Raw genomic sequence first — 24,807 nt, forward strand, 5'->3', positions numbered from 1 at the left:
CTTCTAGCAGCTTCTTTCTGGTCACAGTCTTTCAGCATGTTGCAAAATATGCAGTCTTGGCTGGTGAAGCCAGATTCTTATTAGACAGAAGGAAAAAAGAGCAATAGGAAAGAGAAGAAATAAGGTAGGGAAGGAAAAGGACACTTGCGGGATTGGGGAGGAAGACACTCTCACATCTGAGGTGGTGGTCAGGATTTAGCTGGACATGATGGAGGTCGCAGTGTCATCTTGGTCCTTCTTTCAGGCCTGGTCTGGTCAGGACATTTCTCAGGATTGGGGGTCCCAGGAGATGATGGGGTGTCAGCCATGATGGTGAAGCTCGCTTCCTCTCCTTCTCTTATCTTTGTCAGCCAGCGTCACAGTAGCCAGCTTTTCTCCTCTACTGATTTTTTTCACTCCCCATCTCTTCTTTTAAGGACCCCAAAAGGGAGTGATCAGTAGAATAACCCTTCCTCTCATTATTTTGTCCATCAATTAGATCTCATTTCCCACACTCCAGTTTTGCTTCATTGATTTCCAGCCCCACACTGTTTTGTTTATCAGGCATGATCTTAACACAGCCCTTGAATTATGTCAGTGGGCCTTTTTGTTTGGACTAATTCAATCTGTCTCTTTATTGCACCTTTTCCCAATATTTGTTATGATAGGTTATTGTGACATTTTTTGAACTTTCACTCACTGTTCACAGCTGAGCTCACCCCCTCCTCCATAGTGACCTGCCATTTAGGCATAGCCCTGTGTGGGGCAGCAGGTACACCGCTTGTGAACACAGAGACACATTCCCTATTCAGAGACACATTCCCTATGCAGAAGAATGTGCAGTCTAAGAAGACAGAAGCTGAGCAGTAGAGCCACAAGCAAAGTGATGGTAGGCACATAGCTTGTTGGTGAATTTTTTATACAGTTAAACTCTTTAATTCCGTCCCCCACCCCTCATCTCTGCATATTATCACCTCTTTGACCCCAAATATCAATTCCCAGCCTTAATTCTAGTCTCCTTATGACTGTGCCTCTCATCACTGGATGACTTTTCTCCACATAAGTGAGTAGTTCACTCAACAAATAAATAAAGCAAATAGATTAGAGGATGTAGTGATCAAATTGCTTGTAGGTGTCATGGTAGGCAACAAGAAAGATTGACTGACTGAGTACAGGGTCGTGGCCTTGCACACAAGCTCAGAGAGGGCATTCCATGAAGTACAGATCACTGTGCAAGAAAACATGGGGTCATTTGAGAGAGGTGGACTGCTAAGATGTTGAGGTTGATATCATTGTCAGAGCACTGGGCATGGGGTGATGTAAGTGATGGATTTTTAGAGAGGGACAGAATTATGCATGAGGTCATAAAGAAGCTTTTACTTGTTTGCAAAGGTGGTCACCACAAAGAAATCCTTCCTAGGCACGTTGCTGTTCCAGGGCCTATTCTGGAAATGTAAGCTGTAGGGTCTCTTCTTAATTTCAGTATGTTACCCTGTGGCTGTATGCTGTGTGTTAATGTGGGTGCTGCTTTACTGGATGATTGTCATCTGTCCTTGCCATCTGCAGTGCACTGAAGTGATTAACTGAAATGATCTGCCATGCATGTACAATTGTATTGGATTTTGCTGCTGCTTCTAGAATTGGATTTACACAGCATGCAGAGTAAGCTTCAGGCTGGTGACAGCTGAGGGCAGAACAGTGGTAATGTAGCCATTCCCCAGTGGGGAGAGGTACTCACCTTTTTGACGGAAGATGGATTGCTTCCATGGCAACCCTAAAAATGAGTGGGAAGGTAGGTAGATTTATATAGAGGGGGGAGGGGATATTACAAACATGAGCCTTGGCAAGTACCTCAGAGTCCCTGCTCATATATGCCTTGCCACATCTCTGCCACAGCTGGGAGGTAGTACTACTCAGTCAGCCTTTCTAAGATGTAATGTCACTTACAGACAGATCAACTGAGGGGTAGTTCTCTGAAGAACCTCCAGCTGCAGCCAGGTTGTTGGTGAGCAGATGCTCTAGGTACAGAGGTGCACGCGTCAGGGGAATCCTGCAAAAAATGGAAAAGGAAAGATTTTAAAATATAACAGTATGACCTGCAGCCATTTAATCTTTTCTTAATTGTATTTTTCAGCATTTAAAATCTATAAGGGCCAGCTTTACTCTAGGTAATACTGGTGTAAATCCAGGGCAACTCCCACTGCAGTTCAGGTACACTGGTGTTCCTGAGAGTATGGTTTGCCCCCGAGGGTTCTAAAAGGGATCAGGTCAAATCCTGCTGTCATTTACATGCATGCAAACTAATCCAGTCTACCAGGGGTTGCACACATGTTTACCAAAGAGCAGAACTGGTCTTGTTTTGTTAAGTGGACTCATTTTGAAGAATGTCTTTGCACAACTGAAACCTTCCATAACACAGCTTAAATAATTAGACATATCAATTTGGCAAGCAAAGATTTAAGCTGATCTTTAATTCTGGTCAGTTCCTTCAGGGCCCATTTTCAGCAATAACCCACATGACCTGAGAGCAAAATACGAAAGGAGTGCTTGAAAAGAGAGAGTTATAAGCAGATTGGCTTTGAACAGGACTGGTTAATGGAGTCTGTTCAAAGCTATTTCTGCAGGAGCTATATATGTATTGTAAACTCTCAATCCTGTGACTGTGTGCACTCATATCTCTTCCACTCTGTGAGTCCAAAGCTTCCTGCCTGCTTAGAAGTCCTGACAATACCTACTTTCAGGCTTCCTAAGTGATGTGAATTACTTGTCTGGACTCGTACTGTTAGAAGGCGCTAACAGAATGTAGCCAGGCAAATTATTTGTGAAAGTCTGCAAGGGTGTTTATATTGTAGGCCACTCCCTTCAAAGAAAGGAGACTGGCGTGTCAGTGGCATACATTTCTGTACCCTCCTGGCTAAAGCAGCCAGCCAGACATGTCATTGTGGTTGTGGTGCCTAAAAGGAGCAGAGTCAGAAACTGCAGGTCGTGCTGTTTAACTTGCAGCCCGTTCTAGCTGTGGCGCTTGTAGAGTCAATTAAAATCCACCTTTATCTATTCAGTTCAGCATGCTGAATGGGAACATTCATTTCTACAGAATATTTTAATCGATGCTTAATACAAAATCAATTGTTTTCTCATTTTCCGAAACAAGCAGGGGCTTTTCTGCTGAATTACCAGGTGAAGGTTATTGAATTTTTAAGGCCCTGCTATTGGCTGCAGGTGTTAATAACTGTGTGGTTTTAGCATAAAGAGTAATGATGTGAATGACAATAAAGAAGTGTCCCTTTATAAAGGAGCTATGGAAGCATAATAGTCCCTAAGCAGTTTATATTGGCTGGAATCAACACACTGGCCTGTGCTCAGCCCCATTCTGTATCCAAGCACAGAACTATTATAGGGTTTGTAGCCCCTGGTGCTGAGTAGGAAGCACTGGACTCTCTCCACCTTGTTCCCACCTTTTGGTCAGTTCTGTCAACTCTCTCCCCCCGCAGCACCCACCTGGACAACTCAGGCTGTGGTAACACCCCTTCCCCCCACAGATAATCACTACCAATTGTGTTTTGTGAGGCCTCCAGCAGCCTATCTACATAGAGACGAAACCAGGAAGTGGAGCTAATATCAATACAGCTGGTCACTTGTGGGGCAGGGCAGTTAGGAGATTCACTCTCTGAGGTGGCCTGCGGCCATTAGAGTCTGGGGGGACCATTGCAAGGGAATTTGGGACTGAACGCTGGCTAGTAAATTAAGGGCCAGAGGGGATTTCAATACACTCCATGATGGCCTGGCTCTGTTGCCATGGAAGTCAATGGGAGTTTTATCATTGTTGCCAGTGGGAGCAAAGTGGGGACAACACTGAGCACTTTGGGAAATCCTGCCTTTGGTGTGTCGTGCAGTGCCCCGGGAAGAGCTGGGACCTATGTGACTAGGAAGAGCCCACGGCTGCCCAAGGGCAAGTCATTGTCATGTTTCTATTTGGAGCTCCTCTACCCTAGCTTCCTGATGTGAACTGAATACCAGAGAGATTCCACTTCAGAATCCAGGGTTAAACATGGCGTGGATTGATTGAACAGTTGGGACTCAATCAGTTGCTCTTGACGGCAAGGGTGCAGCAGGAAAGAATTTGGTTTGGGGGACAGGAAAATCAGCCGCAGGAGGGGTAGGGAATTGCAGAGAAGTAGTTCTGGAGGGGCTCTCTTTAGAGCATTGATGTTCCCTTGGGAGAGATCCAGACGTCTGCTGGACCCTGGCTTCATGCACAAGCGCTAGTCATTTCTGAGCTCTGGCTCTTAATTCAGAGCTTGCAGAACGTACTGCACAGTGGAAGCAAGACCAGAGGGGGCCTGGGAAATGCATTTGAGGGCCACTTCTATATTAAGAGGCAAATGCTTTGATTCACAAGCTGTGAGGATTGATGAAGCAATATGCTCAGAGAATGCAGGCCACAATTGAGTAACAGCTGCTGTGCATTTACATGCCTCGTCTGTAAAGTTTGCTGCTCTAACTAAAAGGGGGAAATAAATATTAAATGAACTATATTAAAAATCCTTAATAATCAGCCGTGGAAATTAGATTTTAGAATGGGATCTTACCTCCACCCTAGCCTGCTTGTAATTTTAGTTAAGATTAATAAAAATTCAGTCAGCATTTCTGGTTTATTATCTTCCCCCGCCCCTAAATATCTCCAGCATTTAACAAGCTTGATAATGATACAAGCAGTTATTAGGCTAACTGCTCTATTAGTCTTGTATCTACAGGCAATATTATACAGATTAGAAGGCACGCTATTTGAAGATCTCAGCGCACTCTACAAATATGACAGAATGAATCCTGATAACCACCCTTGTCACATACCATGAGGTTTATTGCCATTTTATAGATGGGAAAGCTGAGACTCGGGAAGCCTGTAGAAGAGGTGGGGATAGAACCCAGATCTTTTGATGCCTAGCCTACTGCTTTAGCCGCAAAACTATTCTTCCCTTTGTAATGGGCTGGCAGTTTTGTCTGATGGTTAGAAAATGGGTTCAGGGACCATGACTTCTGGATACGATTACCAGGTTTGCCACCAATGTGCATGGTGGCCCCGAGCAAATCACTTAACCATGCCAAGCCTCAATTCCTATGTATATAAAATAAAGGTAATGGCATTATGACACAAATGTTGTGATACATAATGTCTGTAAATTGCTGAACGTGTGCAAAATACTGTTACGGCTAGCCAGTGGAGAAGGTGAAGATAAAGCAGACTCCTCTACCCTCCTGCGCTACCACCCTGTGTTCTATACAGCCTGTGGCTAACGTCACTGAATAATTTCTCACAGCAAGGCTACATTTTTGCAGTAGTATGTGAGTTTAAAACACAAAGAAATAGGCAATTCAAAACATTCACTTCACATATTTTGTCCACCTCTATTTGTAACAATTACTTAGTTCTTTATCCCTTCAGTACAAAGCTTTCACAGGAAATGCTGTTCTTCAAGTCAGAGGGCCGTTACCCTTCTTCTGCAGGCTGAGGTACATTGACAACGTTAGCTTGCTGCTGCCCCTTCTCTTAAAGAGTTAATGGCACAGCTTATTGGAAATGCCTCACAGTTAGCAACAAATGTTCATTGTTAACCCCTGTTGGACCCGTGTGCTACTGGTATTGCCAATAATAATAATATCTGCTGGTGCTGGTTATTCTTTTACACATATTATGGGATTGTACATCTCTCAGTAGCTTGAAAAGTTGAGTTGGGCATTAAGCTCTCCTGGGATTCTCATCTTTTTTTATTTCTAGGAGACTTCACAATTATTCAGGGATTACATGAGGCAAATGGTTACTTTATGTACTTACTGCTACAAAATCTTTACCAGATTGAAATCAAGGACAGGAGTATACAACTTGAGTGAGGGGGCATCACTATGGAGATGATCCTTCATATTAATGGATAAATTAATGATGTTTGCTCCTTTTTCATATTTTGTGATTGCAATATATAGTGTAATGGGCCCTTCATTTTTCATCGTTTTCTAGTTATGAGCAATATAGACACAGATACAATGAGTGTCTGTCAGTCTTGAGGGAAAAGACAAATGTATATTGATTCCCAACCCCCCCCCCCTTTTTTTTCCCTGCCTGGGACTCAAAAGTCACCCTCAGTTTCTTGCCACAACTCACCCACCTGCAGAATTGTGGGTTTGGAGTCACGGTAGGAACTTGCATATGGATTTATTTGGGAGGGTGCTTGTTGAATGTGGAGGAGGGAGTTGGGGTGGGGGGTTCTGGGGTGTAACTGTGGGGTGATGGCCTGGTGATGTTAGGAGTTGGGGGTCTGTGTGGGGATATAAAGAGCCTCTCTCTCAGATCAACCACCCTCAACCTCCATCACAGTAGTATGTAATGTAATGAAATCCTTAACAGTTTTATTTCCTGTTTGTGTATATCAAATTCAAGTTATATTTAGCCACCGACCTATCTATCTAAAGATTTTCTATAGTCCTTATTACTGTAGTATCCTAAGTGCTTATTTCACCAGACACACAGGTGCAGATGCTGAAATTCCCATGTATCGATCAGTTAAGGGGGAAAAGAGAAAAGAAAAACTTCTTTCTAGCCAAGTGCTACATTATTCCATTTTATGGGGAATAATTGGTAACCCTTGATTTTGTTCTTCTGGGTTGTGAAGCTATTGACCTACTCAGCAGTGTTTGGTGTTTTAATCCTTGTTCTCATCAGTTAGGAGGGAAAAGTTGCAATTTCTGAAGGTGTGCTAATTACCTGTGTAGTCACATGACTGATTTAGCCAATTACAAGTTCATTTCTTGGATCCAGTTTTATAATGTAAAAGTAACTTTTGTTTCTCAGGGACATGCAAAGAATTTATCAGCCTTTATCTAGAGCAGACCTGAGAAACAAATGATCCTAAAAGTTATAAAAACTAGATATGGAAAAGATGTAATAGATCAAGATGGTCGCTCTTTCTGCTAGTACAGCATTGTTCCCTATGTTCTACTGAAGTATTTTTTCTGAACGGAAGATTTATAATAGTGTTTGGTCTTTGTTTTATGACTGTGCCAATAGGATAGTCCCTTTAACTGAATCCCCAAGCAGCTGGGACACAACTAACCTTTTCGCTGTCTTTTTTCCCCTTTCTCTTTTCAGCTTTCAATTTTTAGTAAAGTGATGTCACTTGCTTTGAAAATGTGAAATACTATCTAAGCCCTAAATAATAAGCCAAATTATTTTAGCAAAACTAAATTCAGACATTTTAAGAAGCGCAAACTCCTCTACACACTGGGAAATCTTCTTCCATGATCCTTTACATTATGCTGCATATTTATACATATTGGACCTAGTCCTGCATTCTTTATGTGCACAAAATTTCCCCTGAAACCAGTAGGAGTTTGAGGGAGCATATGGACTGCAGGATCAGACCCATTGGACTGATCTTGTCTCTTTTATTTCATGGCTGATCAATGGCAATTTTGGGTCTGGGCCTGAGTAAGATCCTCAGGTTCATTCTCTCTGTTAAAACAAATTAAGCAGTGGAAGAGTGGGAAAAGAATTGTGTTCAGTCTAACTAGAAACAACGCTAGTGATGGGGTTTCAGTCACTCTCCATGGCAGACTATATCACAGTATAACAAACTTCACCTGTTAAGAAATGTTTTCTGATATGGAAGGAAACAGAGAAAAGTCCCGCAGTGGAAAAAAGTGAACACTTAAGTAGATGGTTGACAGTGAAATTATAGGAAGAAAACTTCTCCCCAATTGAATAGTGTTTGCACACATTTATGGATGATTTATGTTCAAGAAACTGACTCTGGGACCTTGTATATATCCTATTTGCATTGATATGGAACTAGGCCCTATAGTGAGAATATAGAATATGTTGTAGTGGGACTGGTGACCTCAAGATTTCTAATTTTTTTCATTGTTTTTCAGTAATAGTTACTGATGCTTCTTGAAGGAAAACAGGCTTCTCAAACACTCCAAAAATTTCTTTCTAAACAAATAAAATCTTGCAACTAAAAAGCAAATAAATTCAAAATTATTCAACAATCACTTTTCTGTTACAGTGAAATTGTACCATAAATACCTTGCCAACTGCAATGTTCTGCATTGGGTTATTGCAACCCAGAGGATGCTTTCAAGTTGAATTATGATCATTGTACTTTTGTTTCCTTTGCCAGCTGGTGATGGAGTTCTGTGGTGCTGGCTCTGTCACAGATCTGATCAAGAACACAAAAGGGAACACTTTGAAGGAGGAGTGGATTGCGTATATCTGCAGGGAGATTTTACGGGTATGTGTCCAAAGTGAGCTACTGTAGTTCTATATTTCATTCACCAAATGCAATGTTTGAGGATTGGCTTTTTACACTTAGAAAAGAGGTAAAGCTTGTGAGATGGCACTTGAGGCTGTATGGCTAATACACTGGCACAGGATAATACTTCTTAGGTGCCTGTAGGTTTGAATGATTCATGTGCTTTTCTGATGCATAATAAATAAGTGCCAGTTAATGCCCCCTAGCTCTGTGAGTTTCTGGATTTCTTTTTAACTCCAATCTTTCTCTCAACAAAAACTTAATTTCCTTTAATACTAAATAGGTGCAAACATTTATTTAAACTAGAATCACATTTTCAGATTAACAGAAAGGGAAGGGCTAATGCAGTCTGCAGAAGGAATCTGTGTTATCGAAAGGTACATCACTTTTATTTTTCAATTTGCCTGGCGTCACTGGCTTAAGTGAGTCTGATGAAACTTTTATACCCATGAGATAAGGGTCTGATGGGAACGGCTTACACGAGGCAGTGCCGGTGTTCCATAGCAGTGAATTGGTGCCTTCTGTATGTAAATAATGCACTTCTATATGATACCCATGACATTCAGGAAGGCCATCTACGTGATCATAATAGTCCCTTCTGACCTTAAAAGCTATGAATGTAAGAAATAAGTTTTGTTTTTTAAGTCCATCATATAGATGGTGTGAGAACCCTATACAGGATAGATTTCAAGAAGTAACCGCCATCTGAATGAGTGCCAAAAAACTGAGGAGGAAGTGAGTGCTCAAACATGCACATGGAATGAAGATATGAAATGCTCACAAAGTTCCAGTTGCTGTCCAGTGGTGACAAAGCACTTGTTTATTTATAGTACATGCCACCCTTCGCACCACCACCACCAATTTGATGTGCAAAATAACAAGTACTGTAGCTAATCAGCTGTTGTAGTGACATTACCTTTGGTCTCAGGAAACCACAGTTACATAGGCTTAGTTGAAATGTATGAACTGGTACGCCTGTTTGGTAAAATAGCTCTGCCAATGAGTCAGAACCTAAACATTGAGTCATGATCCAGCAGGTGTCAAGGCTCAGCATTTGGCTGTGCCATGAGTAGTTGCAGCGAGGCACGTCTTTGGGATGCCTGCTTGCATTCATGCAGTATATCACCTCTATCCTTGGCTCTAGCACCTGCTGCAGGTCGTCGTCTTCTCACTGGGTCTTCCATGGCTTAGCCCTCAAGTCACACAAAGTTCAAACCCTTTCTGGGCTAACTGAAAGGTCCAAATGAAAATCCAAACACATTTGAATAATTCTTTTGTCCCCTTGGGCTACTGAAGTCTCCTGCTTCCACTTACAAAACCTATCTCAGGGCTCCCTGTGGGTCTCTTCCACCCATAGTAGGTCCTAACTCAGCCCCCTCTCTGCCAGCTTCCAGGAGCCTTCTCTGCTCCCTGTGGACTTACTTCCATAGGAGAGTCCTGCCTCCTCTGCAGCCTCTCCCTGGATCTTACCCCTTTGCAGGGTCTGCCACAAGGATCAGCTCTGTCCTTGCGGCCTTCCTCACTCTGCCTATCCCAGGCCCTTCCCAGAGAGAGAGAGTGAGTGAACTTCCTCCCTCCTGAGTTTTGTCCTCTCAACTGAGCTTAGCTCTTAAGTAGTCCTCTGCAGGTGACGTTAGTCTCCATTACACCCAGCTGGGATCACTAAATTGCCCCTATGTGGACAAATCAGGAGCAAGGCTGAGAGGTGGCTGCTAAGTCACGGGCCAGGCGGAGCCCAGCTTGCCTTGAAGGGCCAGCCAGCCTGTGACAGTGGCCTGCTGTGTTACTGTAGAGTTGAGGGGAAGGGAATCATTGCATGATCTGTGGCTCAAAGGGTTTGTGGAAGTGGGAAGAAAAGAAACTGAGTCAGAAGAGGGATTTTCTCCTTCTTTGTTGTGTGTATACTTAAGAAGCCAAGAAGGAACAGTTGAGACATTCCTAGTTCTGTGTGTCTCCACTCTCCCAACCAGAAGCACTTCTGAAAGGAGTGGTACTGTGCCAGCTCTTTCTTTCTTTATTGTATTATATTTTGGTAGTGCCTAGGAGACCCGGTCATGGACCAGAACCCCGTTGTGCTAGATGCTGTACAAATACAGAACAAAAAGAGGGTCGCTGCCCCCAAAAAGCTTACAGTCTAAATAACCGCTTACATTATATCCCCGTACTTCTTTCAGGATCCTTCTATCCTTAATTCAGAAAACAGGTTTCCCTTTAGTTTTGAGAAAAACATTCCATCTTTAAATAAACCCAGGAGTTTAAATTACAGGCTGTAGAAGGGTTCAGGGGGGAGGGAGGAGACCCAAGGTCTAGTTTTACAAACCCCGGAAGAGTTTGAGAAATTAGCATCTTTCAGTATTACTGTTCTCGAGTGCTTGACATTGTTACTCTTTTGGCCCTTGTGCTTTGTAACACAATTTAAGACATATTCTACTCACAAAGAAAAGCTGGCTTGTTACATATTTATACACTGTACAGCAAAGAAACCATTAGTCCATATACAATATATTTGTTTTTAAAGTCTTCCAGGTATGTTTTGAAAGATACAAGTATGCATGTATGTAGCATCTGTCAATTTTAGTATCCTGGTGCCTTTCAAATAATCATTGGCTAGTGAGAAACCAGCATGGTGTCTTGCTAGCCAAATTCTCCAGCCTGCCAAGGTGGCAGTCATTCTTCGGTTTGGGAATACCGCTAATGATAGTCCTTATCGTTCTTTAGTTAATTAGCAATTAAAATAATTCCAGGCTTATACAAGTAAATTATTCATGGTACATTTAGATGTACTTTAAATAAATTCATTCTGATCCCTGCTAATAAAGAGGTGGCATGTAGAAACATATGATCATATACTGACAATGCTATATATCATTGCAAGTCATTAATATTGCTTATCTTGTCACTGTAATCGATGGGGACTCATAAATATTATTTAAGATTGAAGGCTTGATATAATTTTACAACATCGAGGGCTTGATCCTACATAACTGAATGGAACCCTTGCCATTTCCTTGGATGCATGTAGGATCAAACAGCTAGAGACTAAAACTGAAATACTGCAGTGATGAACTGAAATGCAAGCAGGCTTCTAGATCTCTATAGAAATTCTCTGTCGTAGTCCTAAAATAACAAGCATAAAATGATTAATAATGGCCAGCAGTGATGATGGAAATTTTCTTTTTAAAATATGAATATTTAATATAAAAGGAAAACCAATACAAAATTAGCATTTAAAGTAATTCATATTGTACCAGACTAGCAATATAGGTGGCTATTACTTTTAAACCCTGAAATAGTAAACACATGAAATAAAAATGCAGGTTGCACAGAGAAATTAATGAACAAATAAAAAGACACAATGGAAAGCTAATTTACTACTAGCCTGCAAAAGAGGCTTTTAATTTGAGCTATGTCTCTATTAGGGGTATGGGTAATTTCTAGTATTTGTATTTTTAATAGAATTTTGTAATGCATGAGAGTTCTATTTATTGGGCCAATATAACACAAAATCTGGTATTTCAGTTTCTGGTTGATAGAAATATAGAGAGGACCAAATTTTCTGTTTCAGCCACTCAAATGGCTCCCTAAGGCAAAAAAGCACATGTAAAAACATTACTATAGACACTGAGGTGTTTGGGGTTCATACTGGGTCCTGAAGAAATTGAATGCTCAGTCCTAAATCTTATAGAATTTACAGTTCTTTTCACTCATCATGTAAAGCACCAACTGGCATGAATACAGTTAATAAGTGGGTGTTTCTACTTATACCATTCCAATGTGGAACGTAGGACATTATTTTGTACACATGACAAAGTGTTTTGAAGTGATTTAATTCCAACATGAATCTCCCATTTTTGGTGGATAATTAGTGTGCTGGTGGCAAGAGGGAAAATGGTATAAAACAATAATCTTTGGGTTTGGGTCCTACTTACATTGCTTGTCTACTGAATTTTCCAGGGTTTGAGTCATCTACACCAGCATAAAGTAATTCATCGAGACATCAAGGGACAGAATGTGTTGCTGACAGAAAATGCAGAAGTTAAACTGGGTAAGAATGGCATAAAACTTGTGGAAAATATAAGGAAAGCGTGGGATGAAGTTGGCTGGGAAGATAGAATGAAACTGGTGGAGACTGAGTAATTGACTTGCCTCCTTTGGGAATGGGGACAGATCAAGTACTTATTGTTCTGTGCTGGACTCATTAAAATGAACTTGGATATGACTAAATATCATGCACCAAATTATCATCAGATAATGGCTGACATCCAAATGTTAAAAACATGCACATGCACTGACATTTGTTCCACTATCATATTTGGACACGTAAGTTGGGTAGTTGTGTTTCCATATGTGGATTTACACATTTATGATCATCTTTGCATATTGCCCCCATCTCTGCATGTTGAAAATTTGCCAATGTATGTTTCTACTGTGTCCCTATTAAATGCCCTACAGATTTAAACTGAGAGGATTCCATCTCAACTGCATGTTGGTGTCCTGAACAATCAAAATTGCATAGTCTTATTCTTTAATCATTGCACTGTGGTGGTCTCGGTGGTGCCATGATCAACACACTTGAGAGAATCTCAGTCAGGATTATTCTGCGTTTAAGTGTCACAGGTGCCATCACCACTCACTCCTCCTCTCATGCCCCACAACACATCAGTGAAGAGGAAAATATAGGAGACCGTATACAATTAGTCACAGAGAGCTTGAGACTCAGCTGTCCAACACCAGCATGTTAAAGCTGCAGGAGGGCAACGTGAACTTATACCACTGACGTAGGGTATTTCAGGGATTTTATGCAAGTGGAGAATTGGGTGTAGAGGAACCTCATTCAGCCATGTTCCTTCTTTCTTTCCTTCCTTCCCTTCATACCAGAAAGGGTGGTTCCATCTTAGGACACAGCACAGCTGGTTCATCCAGCTTTACACTGGTGGAGGTTCCCCCTCGAAGGGAAAATTCTCCTGCCATTTTAAGTTATGTGGTGCAAAGTGAACTTGGTGAACCAGAGAAACCAGCCCAGAGGATCTTCTCATGGATTAGAAAGATCTCACCTGTTGCTTCATTATGCAGCTCCAGACTTAACATTTTCCCTATGATCCTTTGTCCTTAGTCTTTAGTTCCCTATGTCTATTATATTTATGTGATTCACAGGAAGAGTGTTTCCAGAAAATGGGGCTTTTGAAAATGTATGGCTTTCCTTGACACACATCGAATAGGACAGAACAAAGGCTGTGGTTTGTTTCTATTCCTAACTTTCTTCTCCATTAGTACATAGAGTCAAGATCTCTTCTTACTAAACTCTAGTAATAAGGAGCAGGTGCATTATTCCCATCAATACAAAGAGATCAGATGGCCAAATCCATCCCTACCAGGACTCCATTGAAGTCAGGGGAGTTCAGTCAGGAGTGACTTTGGCCCAATACATCTCTTTTCTGAAGACAGAGAATAGTCAGTCTGTATGAACTTAACATGACTTTATTTTCCATCTTCATATGTTGCAGCTGAAAAATATTCAGTTTTGTCTCTGCTTTACTTATGATCATGTGGTTTTTTTTTTGGTTTTTTTTTTTTTTTGCACAGTGGATTTTGGTGTCAGTGCTCAGCTCGACAGAACTGTGGGTAGAAGAAACACCTTCATTGGCACTCCTTATTGGATGGCCCCTGAGGTCATTGCCTGTGATGAAAATCCTGATGCCACTTATGACTTCAAGGTACCTAATCAAGTATCTTCCTGTTCATTTACATGTTGCTACAAATATAATATTGAATGAGGTCTAAAAAGTATTCATTAAGGTGTCTAAATTAGTCAAGGTATTAAAACAAGCAGAGACTCAGAAAGAATATATCTCAGATTAACTTTTTAAATCAACATTGTCACCATTTGAATTTACAATTCTGATCATAAACATATGAAGAGGACACTTGATCTGATCTTAAATGTTACATCCCAGCTACAAACGTTATTAATATTCAGGATTTTGGCAAAGGATCGTGGCAGCTTTTAAAAATCTGTAAGTCCACAGACACGTCCTCTCCTGCATTATGGCAGTCAAGATTCCAAGATGTCAGTCTGTTATTAATGTGAATCCTTGTCATGCTGTTTAAGCACTAAAGATTACAGCAAAAGGTCTTTCTCAGTGCTGAATGAGGTATTACAGGCTTCCTTTGAACTACTGTGTTGTGCTTTTCAGTGCAGTATATTGAAATACTATCCTGTCAAGAGAAGAAGAGCTGAAATAATATCTTTAAATCTGCATGGCTGGCTAGCATTCACACTGAGGTCTTATGGTTGTCTCATGTTCAGAAATTTGTGGGCCGTCCCAGTTTTCACTGATCTGTGTTGTCCTGTTCGGATTCCCAATTTTATTTGAGGCCTGATGACAACGTAATATCATGTCACTGCTGCAATGTTGTCATGAGGATGCAATGTTGTCATTGCCCAAGATCATGCCTTAAGTTAATGGCAGTAGCAGGAATAGAAGCCAGGAATCATGACTTCCAAGTTCAAACTAGAAATAGTGAGGTCTGATGCTAAGGTTGACTTGGGACTCCTGTACTCTGTTTCTGACTCTGCCTCACTTTAACTGTAGGCAAGTCACTTAGGCCCAGGTCGCCAAAAGTGTCCACTAATTCTGGTTGTCTCATTTTTGAACGTCTAGCGTGGGGTGTTCAGAACCTGATTTTCAGAAGTGCTGAGCGTCTATTGCTCCAATGCATTCTCAGCCCCTCTGAAAACCAGCCCCTGGGTGGCTCAAGCTAGGCTTCCAAAATGAATAGGCAGTTTTGAAAAAAAATAAACTTAAACGTTGCTGTGCCTCAGTTTGCCCATGTCACATCCCATGAGGGCATTGTGAGAAATCATGTCTGTAAAGCACTTTGAGACCCTTTGAAGCAAGGACCTATAGAAGACTAGCTGCATTTTAGCCATATGACTTTACCATGTGATGATGCAAACATTTCACCATTGTGACACAACATCATACCCTTGTTCCATGGTTACTTTTCCCACAGGGCAAATAAAATATATGTGATGGAAGGCCTAAAAATGTACAAAAAAATCTTGTACATTTAATCTATTAAAATATGTCAACGACAAGTGATTGTTTTCTTGAGAGCAGCTGTCCAGCTTCCAATAACCAAGGGTTATTTAAATTGTTAATGATATGCACATGTATAAATAGTTTAATCTGCAATTAATCCTCTTTGGTTAACCACTATGACAGGCATTTGTTTAAGACTACTGGATAGTCTGTTTTATAGTAGGGATCATTTCGGTAACACAAGTTCTTTACTTTTTTTATATGTAACCCATACTAGCTACTATATGGTGTATCTCTGCCTCAAGCATTTTAGTTCAGATTAGAAAACTTTATGTGCAGTTGCAATGTTGCTTTATTTAGTACATACAGTGTCTGCCAACTGGTTGCCAAATACCAAATCAGATTTAACCAATTAGCAGCTCCCCAGTCCTGTGTCTGGTCTTCCTTTGTGTAAGTGTACACACACATTCTGCACGATACTGCTCCTGAGACATGAACTAAAAACTTCATGGTTCATAGGCTGCAACTCTACTGGGGGAACCACGAAGGAGCTTCCCTTAGCCAACCCAAAGGAGCAGTGGTGAGCTTGCCCCAGCTGGAAGTTGCTCTTTGCATATCTCACACTAAGGAACTGGCTTTCCAAGGAGTGACTGCTGAATGGCCTGGATTTGGTTTCACAGATCTTGGCCCAGGGAAATGTAAATTATACTTCCCTGTGCCCCAGGGGGTATTCACTCCACAAGAGGGCATATGGTGCTGCTACCACCCTCCCTCAGGCATTTCCACTCTGGGGGAGCAGCTTTTCTCTTTGGCCAGCACTTCAAAGGAATGCCCCAAAAAGAGGCTGCAGGGAAGATTTGCTGAAATGGCATTTCCCCTGGTTTCAGTGGCAATGCCCCTTCCAGCAAGGACAGGTCCTCCATTGCAAATCCTCACACAAGAAGACTTTCTGGCTCAGATATCCTGTCCACTGAGTCTACCCTTAGGATAACATGCCTAAGTGGATCACTCGTGTGCCTGATTCTTCCTCTTGAGATGCTTTTCGCTTTCTCACTTGCTAGCACTAGATAGATCCCTTGTTAAGTGCATATTCTAAATACAATCTGGAGAGATTTACAGCCCCTAAAGGAGTCAATAACTGGAAAAAGCACTTGAAATTCCTCGATGTTAAAAATCCTGGCTTTATATCTTCATAGCCAGCATTTTTCTTCAGAAATCTCAGATGCTTTCCTCTTTCCTAAATAGTTAGGATACTTAATATGCAGTAGAATAGTGAGCAGGAGCTGGGATCAGAATTCCCCTATTGTCTTAGAGGATCAAATGTTCTTAGCAGACTAGATGGCTTTTTCACTGAAGCTGGCATTGACTGTCTGACTGTGTATATAAAACAAAACGCTGATTGCTGCCGACACTCCAAACTGCGGGGTGTTTTCAGACCTTATTGTAATCTGGAGGCCACTGGATCTGGCTCGTCTTGGGTTCACCTCACTACAGCTGATGCTCTAGCTTTGAAGTGGAGAGAAAAATGCAAATGAGAATTCTTAAAAAGGATGCAAATCAGATCCTATCAGATTTGGCCTAATGGCTTGAGATAATAAATATAAAAGACTGGAATTAGTGGGTAAAAAGAGGAACCTCCGCAGACTTAATCCTTTGGGGAAAAATACTGCTTCTGATCTCACTGTTTTCTTAAGCAACTGTGTAATGTACAGAAGGATGCAGCAAACATCTCACAAAAATAATCCACATCACAAAAGGTGAATACAAAACCCACATTGTTGAGGTTTGTTTATATTTTCCTAAAGGTTTCTTCTATTTTGTTGATAGAAATTTTGTCAATATAATTACAATCAAAGAAAATAGAGATTGCTTCCTCTACTAAAATGAGATTATTGCAGATGTATTAGCGTGCTTTGTCTTTGCAAGATGGACTGTAAAATTTTTCTAATTTTTTTTTAAAAGTTTAAAATTCCAAATCAGTATAAAATGTTTCCTGCTGTATTTTGCCTTCCCTTTCAGACCCACAGAGGTGATACTCCCTTTCTCTATGACTCTAGTTAAAAAATCAATTGGAATATTGCTTGTAATCTTTGGCACCTCAATACCAGAAGCCTACTGAAAAATTAAAGGAGTTCAAAGGAGGGCAATAATAATGATGAAGGGAGTGTAAGAACTGACTTAAGGAGAAATACTGAGATAGTCAATATGCACCCTATAGAGCTTGAATGAACAACTACAAAGGAGGTCATGACAGTCCACAAGAGTTTGAAAGGTGTGAATGCCAATACTGGAGAGGGAGTTTTTAGGGCAGTACAAGGAATTGCAGCTAATTCTACTGGGATAAAATTCCATAAGGGGAAAATTTAGGCTGAATAATAGGAGAAATGTCTTGCCACTGAAAATGATTAGATTTCAGAATAGTCTCCCACGGGAGGTGGCAGTGACCCATCAATCGTTTCACGTAAACTAGGCTGGGCAAAGCTCTAAGAATATCTCAGCAGGTCTGGTGGTTGGAGCATACGACTAGGAGCCAGGGACTCTTGAGTTCTAACCCTGGGCTTCCTTCTAACTCTTATTAGGTTAGTAGCTTAAATTCTCTTGGGCTAAATTCAACCCTGATATAACTCCATGAAGCCGGTGGAGTTTCAGTAGGGATGAATTCGACTCTGACTTATTGGTCCCATCCGGGGATAACAATACAGTACACTACCTGTGAGACAGAGATGCTGTGAGGATTAATGAGTTAGTGGGCTTGATTCACGCCTTCTAGCACAGAAGGATGCAAATTGCACCTTCCTGTGCCAATAGAGGCAACTGCACCCAAAGGGTCGTGAAGGCCAAGGCAGTTCATTGGTACATCAGAACATTATAAGAATCCTACCAGTACAGGCTGCCCAGGACTTGTGCTGAATCGGTCCACCTCTGAGTGCTGTGTACCTCTCACTGGCCAGCACTATCTATTCCGGGGAATTCAGAGGCTGCCTGTCGGTGCCCTGGTGGATGAGTAATTGCAGGTACCTTCCCCTATCCTCTGAGAAGACTTTGCCACTGGGACTGAATCAACTCCAATGTTTGCAAGGTGCTGTGTGAATGTAAAGCGTTACATAAATAAGTATTATTGATAACTGCATATTGTGAGGCTCAGTCCTGCACTGGCCCTTGGGGAAGGACTAGGTGACCTAATAGGTATCTTCCCTCTCTAACCTGTGTGGTTCTAATACCTAACATAGTGTGAAGAGATCTGTTTATGTGCCCGAAGTGTCAGCTCTTGCCGAGAAAACAATGAACCCTCAACTCCAGAACTCAAGTCTTGGCATGTGATTAAGAACCCAATCTAACTCCCATTAGTCAGTGGGTCTCTGGGAGTAGGACTGGGTTCTAAATGAATTAAAAAATTGGGCTTGGTGCGGCCCTCACTAACACATCTGCAATTTTCCATGCTGCTGCTGCTTAATAAAATTTCAGTAGCTCCCAATTGTGCCAGGCGCTTTCCAAACACACAGGAAGACACGCTGCCTGCCCTGAAGAACTTGCCCTACGAAAAGCCAGCGAGAGGATAGACAACATGCACATCTCATTAGATATAATATTCATTTTATTTATATCATAAAAATGTGCTTTCAGGAGGTTTGGTTTTGGTTTTGAAGGGGCACTTGTTGGGTTGAAATTGAGGAGCGGTGGGGAGGGATTGTAGGAATGTGATGGGGGGACTGGGTAAATGGAGAACCAAACTGAAGGGGAGGTAGAGGAAAACAGAGAGGAAAGGCAGAAAGCATACTGGAAAAGGGTTCATGACTTCAATGGGAATTTCACCCTTGCATGGCAGGGCAGAATCAGTCCTATTATGTTTTAAAATGTAACTATTTGTGATTTTTAAGTCTATCCATATAAAGAGAAGACAGCATGTAAAGATCACCCCTAATAGGCAGCTTCTTTCCTTAAGAAACCACTTTAAAGTATGTCTCCAAAGTTTCCAGTAAAAAATAGTCTGAACTGTAGTTCAAGACCCACCTCTACCAGGTAAGCAATTTGTGCTGACTCCTGAGTAACTGCAGGTTCTGCTGTGGTATGTGATTGATCTTTGATATTCAACAGCTTTTATTTGGTTGTGGTTAATGCACCGGTAACACCAAAATGACCATGACTTTTATTCCGATACCTCAGTGCAAGGAAATTAAAGAAGATATGAAGTCATGGCCGTGTCTTAAGGGAGCTAGCAGAAGTGGGCCAAATACATTGTTGTATCATGGGAGGGTTGGAAGGTGGGAGTGCATCTGTGACTTTCCCAATGACATTTGGGATAACTGGCTTTATATCAGTGAAGTCAGGAAATCCTCTTAGTGGACTACAGCATAGAACCCGATGTGCTGAAAGGCGCCAGAAGGTGAAGTTGTTGCCAGTGGACGCCTGCTAGAGTAGATGGCTGTTCCTGAAAGTGCAGTTTTGTTCTTACGTTCCACAGCAGAACAGGGGAATCATCTATAGGAGAGCTTCCTCGGCTTTGCTTTAGCGGAATCTCTTTATGGTGCCAGCTGGCTGTCCACCAATCTGGGAGATGTCTGAGGCTATACTTCAAATTAAGGCACTGAAATTAGTCTGTGTTCTGTTTTTAATGCATTTGTTACTCGGTTATTAATCATTATAGAGCTCTAACTACACAGTGTCTAGAGTAATGAATTACTCTAACTTCTGCCAAAAGTAAGTTGTATCAATGGCCACTAAGGAAACTTATCACTTTCTTTCTCTTTCTCATGCATATACATTACTTCTTTCCCGTCTCCTGTTAATTGAAGCATTTTCTCCTCTATGTAAGAACCGAAGTGACTTTGAGATTCATTAATGGATCTAAAGGCTTAAACCCAGCACATCAATGACTTCTATATGCTCTCTAGCATGGGCAGCTGAGCACATCTTACAAATGCTTCCTGGTGAGTAGCCAGGAATATAAATGTTGCCTCTGGAAAATGCGATAATCCCAGGAGAAGTGATACAAGTGTTTATATCAAGTGAGTTTCCCAAGAAGAAGCTCCCGCATTGCTTTAGGTGTTTGGGAGATCAATTGCTAAAATCGCTGTTGCTGAGAGTCATGTGGACTGCAGAAGGTTTGGGAGCAGAGTACAAGGAAACATGTCTTCCTCCTCCCATTGGAGAAACATAGCTCTCCTGTTTAATCAGCAGTACATAGCTCAGTCCCCTCTTTCTTCTGAATTATCTCAAGGTGCTTCGTATTTTTAAGCAATCTGAAGCAACCTGTCTCTGGGCATTGAATCAAATCCATCTATAAATTTCACTTTAACTAATGAGCTGGCCACTACCAATTGGGCACACCGATTGATACTATGGGCTATTTATATCCTAAGAGCAAGAGTATCAACTGAGCCAGTAGCTCCCAACCCTCATCTTGCTAGAAAGAATTATAGCATAGCCATGACCTTCCACCTTGTTCTGTTGCCCGCTAATTCGATGGTGATGCATGTTGTTAAATTAGTTGCCAGATGGAGGGCTCAAAGGATTGGTAGGAGAACATGGAGTCTCTTACCATCGGTTCAGATCCAGCCCATGTCAGCTGTAACATGAATGTGTCCTTGATAATTGTTCAGATTTCTATAGGACACATTTTGGTGGATCTCTGTCAGTCCCTTGCCAACATGGGTGAAATCCCAACTCTATTGAAGTGAATGGAACCAGGATTCCACCCCAGGTGTCTGCATCACCGAAACAACCATCACGAATGGCCACTGTGTTGCCTGCAGGCTAAGCAGAGAAACCAAAGATTAAATGGACATAAATCAGCTCTCTTTTCACACCCAGGAGAGGTCTCTCCTGGTGAGGGATGAGGCATGTTGGTGAGATGATGTGGGGATGCTTCTCTACGTACACTCAGCCAAATTCAGAAGTTTTTACTCAGCAGGGATCATCCTCCTTCCTCAATGTGGGCATGAAGGGAACCTCTCTTGTGCAGGCACTGACACACATCACCTACTCCCAGTACCATGCAGGAACACTAATTGCATTAATTTTTCTGGTGCCCTTCCATTGGAGGAGAAAAGGGGTGTCTGTTAGTAGAACCTGGCAGTACAGCTTCTATGGGACATCTGTGCATAGTCCTGGAGTTTGGTGGATCCCCTAAGGTCCAGGGCTGGACACAGAGCTGCTGCTTCTACAGAAGGAAGTAGGCAAAACCTGCGTCCCCTAACAGAAAAATGGGAAGTTTTTCTTCCCTCATGCTTTTACCAGGAAAGGGTAAAGAATGCAGTTTAGATGGGAAGGATAGTCTAAGGACTGATCTACACTTAAGTTTTAGTGATATAACTATGTTGGTTAGGGGATGAGAGACACTAAAGCCCAGTGTAGGTCCAAGTTTACATGAGGAGTGCTTTGCTGATATAGCTAGATCAGTATCATGTACCGTCAAAGCATTCCCCAGTGTGGACAAAGTTTGTACCAGCACTGTTGCTGATAGAGCTTATTCCAGCAAAACAAGCTACGCTAGCAAAAGCATGGTTTTGTTTGTATAACTGTCTACGTGAGGGTCTTTTTCCCGGCACAGTTATGTCAGTCAGAGATCACACCCCAACTGACATAGCTATGCCAGGTCAAGTTAATAAACTATACTGGTATAAACATGGCTATAACCATGCCCACAGTAGAAGGGTTTTGCTGCTTAACTATACTGGTATGGTTAGAGGCAAAACTTCCTGGTGTAAACAAGTCCTGGGACTTGAGAGATTTGAGGTCCATTTCTGTGTCTGGCACACACTTCATGTGACCTTGGGCAAGTCACTTCCCCTCTCTCTGTCTCAGTTTCCCCCTCCGTAATACAAGGATTGTAATATATGTCACTGTATCATACATACATACGAGAAGTTCAACTATGGCAGTGAAGATGTCTTAAATGAATAAAGGCATGATCTGGCCATCCAGTCTGATTTAGTCTCTCCTCAGGCAAAAATTCCAGTGAGAATTTGGCTTGAATAAGGACTTCAGGATGTGGCCCTGTTTCAACAGAGAGCCTCAGTCGATGGGACTGCCAATTTGACTCCTTTCACAGGTATTAAAAATCCCATTAAAATATTTCAAATGTGTTGAAATAAAAAGGGAGAGGAGAGACGGTGCAGCAGTCACAGCAGAAATCGGTATTAATTGTGTGGTATCTGGGCAACGGTTTCCACATGTGGAGAAATTGCTTCCCTCCCAAGAGAGGGAAAGTTCCATAGAGCATGTTGAATCATATTGACTTCTTATTTACTCTGTCAGTGCATCGCAAACAGGAGAGTCCAGAGGTGTCTTGTGTTTGCAAGCACTACTCTGCCTTGTTCTATTAGGGTTGCATGTTAAAGTTCACACAAGTGAGAAGCTGGCAGTGTTGGAAGGAGGTGTGCGTGTGTGTGTGACAATTTAGCACAGAATTGCCCCAGTGCTGGTGAAATATCATGTGTCTGAGGTTTACTCTCAATAGATGTATTGCTTTATTATAGAAACATGATCACACTGGATCATGGGGCTTCAGAGTTCTCATGTGACAATTGTTTTTCAGTCATTCAAAAAAACACGTCTCCGTAGTGGAGGGGAATCCTGTTCTGAAGTACTGACAATGAGAAAAACATAAAAGAAAATCTTCTGAGCTGGGAGTTCAAGGACTTAGCGAGAGAATACAGATCAGACTCTCAGTAATAAGATGGCCCAGAAACCCTTCCTGTGGAGTGCAGTACAGTCAGTCCTTCCTCAGATGACTCTCAGTTGTTACAAAGTTCTTCTACACTAGACATTTCTCTGTATTTTGTTTTTCAGAGTGACTTATGGTCTTTGGGGATAACAGCCATAGAGATGGCAGAAGGTGCTCCTCGTAAGTAGACGCATTGCCTTGGTTGAATTATTACGACTAAATTGTAACTCTCTCTCATTTTTTAAGCACAGTCCCCACCCCCAAGAAAATGAAAAATCTAAACAAGACTGACAGGGTCCAAAGGGTGCAGTGGGGAGCCTGGAAGAGGGGGTGAATGTTGAGAACTAAAACAGAAAGCTTTCTAGATGCTATGGGCCATGTGGTCCAGTGGATAAAGCACTGGAATGGGAGTCAAAAGACCTGGATTCTGTTCCCAGCTCTGTCACTGACTTGCTGTGTGACATTGCTTCAATTTCTCCTAGTTAAAATGGGGATAAAAAAATAGTTGGACAAAAATCATTGCAAAAGCGCTGAGTACTATTTCAGTGGCCTTTCTTGTTTCACAAATAACAATACAGCGGATTTAGCTGGTGCATTTAGGTAGCTTTTAAGCCTGTTAAGATTCCTATCTGTTTTATGCTAGGACCTTGTTTTTTAAAAGTAACCAGGGCAGAAGCCCAGATGCACATGGTATGGCTTTGAAGTACAGCACATACATGAGCTGTTGCCTGCATCAGTGCCTCTCAGTGTGTTTGAACACAAAGCTGCAGGAATACAAACTTCATAGCTAGCTCCTAACTCTGACCCAGAACGCCAGGTACAGACACCCCCAAGCTTGGGGGAGTTTGAATATTGATCCAAGCTTTGCAGTTCCAGCCCATCTCTAGAATCATACCCCTGCTTGGGCTGGAAGGGGCCATTAAAGTGGTATTTATTCAAATCTCCCTATGTAGTGGTGCGTTGGAGTTCTTGTAACTTCAGTGAAATCCTGTCTCTAGGCTCTCCACCTACCCCATACATATACTCTGTCTTTGAAATGCTCAGTATCTGTTCTGCTAATGTCTCTTCTTGTACCTTTTAGCTCTTTGTGACATGCATCCCATGAGAGCTCTGTTCCTCATCCCCCGGAATCCAGCCCCACGGTTGAAATCGAAGAAGTGGTGAGTCTCGTCTTCAAACTGAAGTTCAAACGCTGTAAAATGTAACTTGTTTGTAGTGTTAGCACTAAACAATCTCTGTAGCAGTTGGAAGGTCTGATGCTGTTCCCATTGAAGTCACTTCCGTTGATGCAGGATGAGGCCCTAAGGAAAGATAACTTTGATCTGAGCTGGCCACACTGTGTGGGGTGGAGAAACAACTTCTCTTTGAGCCAGAGAGAGAGAGAGAGACTCTCTAATGTTGCCATTTCACAGTAAAGAGTTTGCTTTTCTGAAGTGGTTTATACAGCCTGAAGCCACATGACACTTCTCTTGGCTGCCATTTCTTTCCAAAGAGATTCCGTTTTCAAGTGGAAACATTTATTCATTCCAAAAAGGGATAGTTTATCTTGAAGGCTCAGGAATGTGGAGATTTGAACTGAGGTTGGGTTTTATTTTAAAATTTTGGAAGAAAAAAAATGTGACAGGATTTTGAAGAAAACCAGGACACTCTAATAAAACACCCTTTTTTAAAAAAAAAAAAATCCCTGAAGCCTAGCAGATGTTTTGTTACTGTGTGTCCTGTGCTGATGTAGGCAGGAGCCATTAAAGTGCACTGGACTTTGGTTTCCACAACTTTCTCATCCCACTTTCAGTAGTGGTTTAGCCAGAAAAGACAA

The 24,807-nt window shown here is 41.8% G+C and overlaps 1 protein-coding gene across 12 annotated transcripts in view; it reads left to right on the forward strand.

The window, feature by feature from the left end:
• TNIK (TRAF2 and NCK interacting kinase) overlaps nucleotides 1-24,807 on the forward strand; it is a 279,439-nt gene that overhangs the window by 163,936 nt on the left and 90,696 nt on the right. For 11 of the 12 annotated variants that reach the window (XM_067536582.1, XM_067536587.1, XM_067536590.1 and 8 more), the window contains 5 exons: nucleotides 8,151-8,261; nucleotides 12,237-12,327; nucleotides 13,866-13,996; nucleotides 23,117-23,171; nucleotides 24,073-24,151. In XM_067536582.1, the coding sequence (XP_067392683.1) occupies nucleotides 8,151-8,261; nucleotides 12,237-12,327; nucleotides 13,866-13,996; nucleotides 23,117-23,171; nucleotides 24,073-24,151 (467 nt within the window). Of the gene's footprint in view, nucleotides 1-8,150; nucleotides 8,262-12,236; nucleotides 12,328-13,865; nucleotides 13,997-22,298; nucleotides 22,377-23,116; nucleotides 23,172-24,072; nucleotides 24,152-24,807 lie in introns of those variants that run through there. The other variant, XM_067536588.1, reaches the window with a different exon arrangement.

Source organism: Emydura macquarii, unplaced genomic scaffold (assembly GCF_026122565.2).
Source record: "Emydura macquarii macquarii isolate MOO-44397 ecotype Brisbane River unplaced genomic scaffold, CSIRO-AGI_Emac_v2 contig_3603, whole genome shotgun sequence".
Classification (NCBI taxonomy): domain Eukaryota; kingdom Metazoa; phylum Chordata; order Testudines; family Chelidae; genus Emydura; species Emydura macquarii.